Source organism: Parus major, chromosome 1A, assembly GCF_001522545.3.
Source record: "Parus major isolate Abel chromosome 1A, Parus_major1.1, whole genome shotgun sequence".
Lineage (NCBI taxonomy): Eukaryota > Metazoa > Chordata > Aves > Passeriformes > Paridae > Parus > Parus major.
The window spans coordinates 57,308,987-57,313,094 of NC_031773.1; the positions used below are offsets into that span (position 1 = coordinate 57,308,987).

General features: G+C 57.1%; 1 protein-coding gene across 1 annotated transcript; it reads left to right on the plus strand.

The window, feature by feature from the left end:
• Nucleotides 1–6: 6 nt before the first annotated feature.
• BHLHE41 (basic helix-loop-helix family member e41) lies at nt 7–3,855 on the plus strand. The gene is made up of 5 exons (XM_015626911.2): nt 7–180; nt 438–501; nt 785–892; nt 1,115–1,226; nt 1,351–3,855. Exons 1-5 carry the CDS (start codon nt 119–121, stop codon nt 2,361–2,363), a joined length of 1,359 nt encoding a protein of 452 aa, XP_015482397.1. The 5' UTR covers nt 7–118; the 3' UTR covers nt 2,364–3,855.
• Nucleotides 3,856–4,108: the final 253 nt, after the last annotated feature.

The window sequence follows — 4,108 nt, forward strand, 5'->3', positions numbered from 1 at the left end:
GGGAGAGGGGGGACGGAGGCTGCATGTGCGCAGCGTCGCTCGCGGATCTCCCGAGACTGATCTCAGCATCCCGCAGGCTCAGTCAAAAGCAGCGACGAAACATCAGCCGCTGCCAGACATGGATGAAGGAATCTCCCGCTTGCCGGAGAGGCAGCTACTGGAGCATAGGGATTTTATAGGGTAAGGCGCCGGGGCAGCGTCTCCGTCTCGTATCTCTACGGCGTTTCGTCGTCTTGAGAAAGTGCTGCGAAGCGCTGGGAGCGGCGCCGGCTCCCCGGCGGGGCGCGGGGCTCGTCGCCTCCCTCCGCTGGCGGACCCGGGCGAGCCCTTGCCCGGCCCTTCGGGCAGAGCGCTCGGCGCCCGTGTGCCCACTCGAGGAGGTGCTAGGCAAGCTGTCGCTGCACTTGCCGATGCTGGATCTTTGTGTTTTTCTCCAGGCTGGACTACCCTGCCTTGTATATGTGCAAACCCAAAAGAGGCGTAAAGAGGGACGAGAGCAAGGTAAGAATAAGTTTCCGGGGCTCTCTTCTCGCTTAACCGCTTAGTTTTGGGGTCGCTGAATTTTGCAGCATAGCTTCCCTCCCAAGAGCATCCCCGGGAGGCTGCGCATACAACTTGCCCCCCGAATCGCAAGTGGGTTTACGAGCGAGCTGGCACGGCGGGGAGAGCGGTGCCTTGACGATAATTTGCGCGGCATGTGGTCCGCATGACATTTGTTTTGGTTTTGATCGGCGTTCCGAGGGACTCTGCCTAACACTTGGCTTTTCCGGGTTTTGCTAATTAGGAAACGTACAAACTGCCACATAGACTGATAGAAAAGAAGAGGCGAGACAGGATTAACGAATGCATTGCCCAGCTGAAGGATTTACTGCCCGAGCATCTGAAACTGACGGTAAGGTGCCCAGGAGCGTATATGGCCATGCGGATGCAGGCGCCGACAGCCTGCCCGCTGCGCAGCCCCCGGGACGCTGGGCTGCCTGCCTGCTCCCGTCCCGCCGTCCTGGCCCTAATGCCTCGGGGACCGCTCTCTGACCAAAGTTAACGGAGGCGGCGTTTGGCTGTAGCCAAAATGTGCCGGGAGGTAGCCAAGCCGCCCCTGCCCTTGCCTTTGCAGACGCTGGGACACCTGGAGAAAGCGGTGGTGCTGGAACTGACTTTGAAGCACTTGAAAGCGCTAACAGCCTTAACAGAGCAGCAGCACCAGAAGATTATTGCTTTGCAGAACGGTAAGCGGGGCCCGGGGGGCACCGCCGCTGGGGCGCACCGAGGGCGAGCGGGGGGAGGCGGGGAGCGGGGCACCCCATGCCGGAGCCGCGGGTAATCGCTGTCCCCTCTCGGTCTCCCCCGCAGGGGAGCGATCCATGAAGTCTCCAGTGCAGGCCGACCTGGACGCCTTCCACTCGGGCTTTCAGACGTGCGCGAAGGAAGTGCTGCAGTACCTCTCCCGCTTCGAGAGCTGGACCCCCCGCGAGCAGCGATGCGCGCAGCTCCTCGGCCACCTGCACTCCATCTCGTCGCAGTTCCTCCCTGGCCCTCAGCTCCTCTCCCCGCCGCCGGGCCCGCTCAGCAAGCGATCCTCCTCCTCTTCCTCCCCGCCCGCCCCCCCCTGCGCGCCGGGCTACAAGCCGGAGGGCCAGGCTAACTGCGTGCCCGTCATCCAGCGGACTCACGCCGCCGAGCTCAGCGCCGAGACCGACACGGACACGGATAGCGGCTACGGCGGGGAGGGCGAGGCGCGCCCCGAGCGCGGCCCCGTGGCGGCGGCCGGCGGAGCGCTGCCCGCCCTGGCCATCAAACAGGAGCCGTCGGGGGACGAGGTGCCCCCGGCGCCCAAGCGACTGAAGCTGGACCGCGGCGGGAGCCCCATGCCCGGCCCGCCGGGGCTGGCGGCGCGGGGCGCCGAGGCGGCGGCGGCGGCAGCGGCGGCGGCCGCGCTGGTCAGACCCGACGCCGCCCTGCTGGGCTCGCTGATGGCCCTGGGGGCGAGCGGCGGCGGGGCTCCCTTCGGACAGCCGGCGGCGGCCCCTTTCTGCCTGCCCTTCTACTTCATCTCCCCCTCGGCCGCCGCCGCCTACATGCAGCCTTTCCTGGATAAAAGCAGCCTGGAGAAGTATCTCTACCCTGCCGCCCCCATCCCGCTCCTCTACCCGGGCATCCCTGCCCAAGCGGCCGCCGCCGCGGCCGCCGCCGCCGCCTCCTTCCCCTGCCTTTCCTCCGTGCTCGGCCCCGCCGAGAAGGCGGCGGCGGCCGCCGCCGGGCTGCCCCCGACGCCCCACCTCCCGCACCCCTTCGCTGCCGCCGCCGAACCCAGCGAGGAGCCCGAGCCCGCAGCTGCCGAGGAGCCCGGCGCCGAGGGCCCGTGAGACGTCCCGGGAGCTCCCCGCCGCCGCTGCCCTCCTCTCGGACTGAGGGACCGTCGGGCCGGCACTTGCGCCCCCGGGATCCTACGGAGGGCAGGGGTCGCCGGGGCCGGCGATCGCCGGGATCTGGCGGCCGCGGGGTGCCGGGCCTGGCCCGGGGGAGTCCCGCTGCCGGGGCGGCAGGTCCCGGAGCGGCCTCCGCAGAGGACCGTCGAGGATAAAATTTGCTACTCAGTATTTTTTTAATGTTTGGCTTTATAAATGCATAAATAAAAAAAAAAAAAAAAAAAAGAAGAAGAGAAAGGAAGAAAACATAGTAAGGATACTTTTTTTCCCCCCCTCTATATAGAGTAATTAATTGTGGCACCTTATTTGGAATGGGTTTATACAGCGTGTCTCTAAGTCCCACTTGGGAACTTGCACTTGTTGTCCGGGAGACCTGGATGGGTTCAGGGTGAGGGCGGGTAACGAGGCGAGGGAGGAAGGGCAAAGCCCAGCACCTGTGCTAGCACTTTATGGAGAACCGGAGCATGGAGGATGCACCCTGAGCCCAAACCTGCAGTGCCTTGAGCACCCGGGGATGCCGCTGGCTCCAGCAAGTTTTGGGTGTGCAAGGGAAGGAGGGTCAGACCCATTACATAGCCTTGTGTTTATTTTTTTATTTTTTTTTTTTTGGCTAAGGTATACAGGTGTGGCAAGTGTATTTGTTCTCAGCCCATCTTTATATAATTCAGTATGTTCCCGAGAGATTTTTTTTTCCCCCCAAACCTTGCTGTATAAAATGAATGTTACTGCACTGAACTACAAAAAGAAACACCCTTCTCTCCCCCAAGAAAACACAGAGCAGCTTGTCAGTCTGAATTAATTTTTTCCTAAATTCCAAGTGACACAAACTGGAGGCCGTAGGTAAACACCTTGCTGTGCAATCAGAAATGATTAAACCAGTTGGGATAAGTTTCCCATATGGTTTCTTCCCTCATCCCATGCTCAAATACTGAGATTTCCCTTTCTGGAGACAAACCAGACGCCAGATAATCACACAGATAAAGCTTTTATAATAAGGCTTAAACCAAGACCTTGCCTAGATATTTTTAGTTTGTTGCCAAGGTAGCACTGTGAGAAATCTCACTTGAATGTTATGTAAGAGGTGAGACACCACAGCCTGGCGAGGAGCATGTGTGTGTCCGGGGTCCGTCAGTCCGTTTGGTGCATCTGCTGCTGCTGTTGCTACTGTTTGCCTGAAACGCTGTGTTTAAACAACGTTACAAAAAAAAAAAAAAAAAAATCTTACTAGCCTACAGAGTGGCTGTATGTAAATAGTTGTTAATACATCCAATTAATGATGTCTGACATGCTATTTTTGTAGGGAGAAAAATATGTGTTAATGATATTTTGAGTTAAATATCTTTTGGGAGGACTTGCTGAAAAAGTTGCACTTTTGTTACAATGCTTATGCTTGATACAAGCTTATGCTGTCTTAAATTATTAAAAAAAATAAATCCTGTCTGCAAGAAACCAGCTGTTTTAGAACAGTTTAGTATGTGATATATTAGAAATCAATCTTTATATTCAGTATTTTCCAGCACTCCATGAATTCTATTATCTAAATATTTCCACACTATTTTGTGATTAAAAAAATTCTTACTAAGGAATAAAAACTTTAATACACAAAATGGGGCTGTCTACTAATTAAAAATGTAATGATAATTCATTATAATTGGTGCATTGAGCTTCAAACTGTATGACTG

What these genes read in the sequence shown, in the direction of transcription:
- BHLHE41 (XM_015626911.2), top strand. Translation starts at nt 119, where the DNA reads ATGGATGAAGGAATCTCCCGCTTGCCGGAGAGGCAGCTACTGGAGCAT. An exon ending in TAAAGAGGGACGAGAGCAAG is followed by an intron (nt 502 to 784) that starts GTAAGAATAAGT and finishes TTTGCTAATTAG; the next exon opens with GAAACGTACAAACTGCCACA. An exon ending in CCGAGCATCTGAAACTGACG is followed by an intron (nt 893 to 1,114) that starts GTAAGGTGCCCA and finishes TTGCCTTTGCAG; the next exon opens with ACGCTGGGACACCTGGAGAA.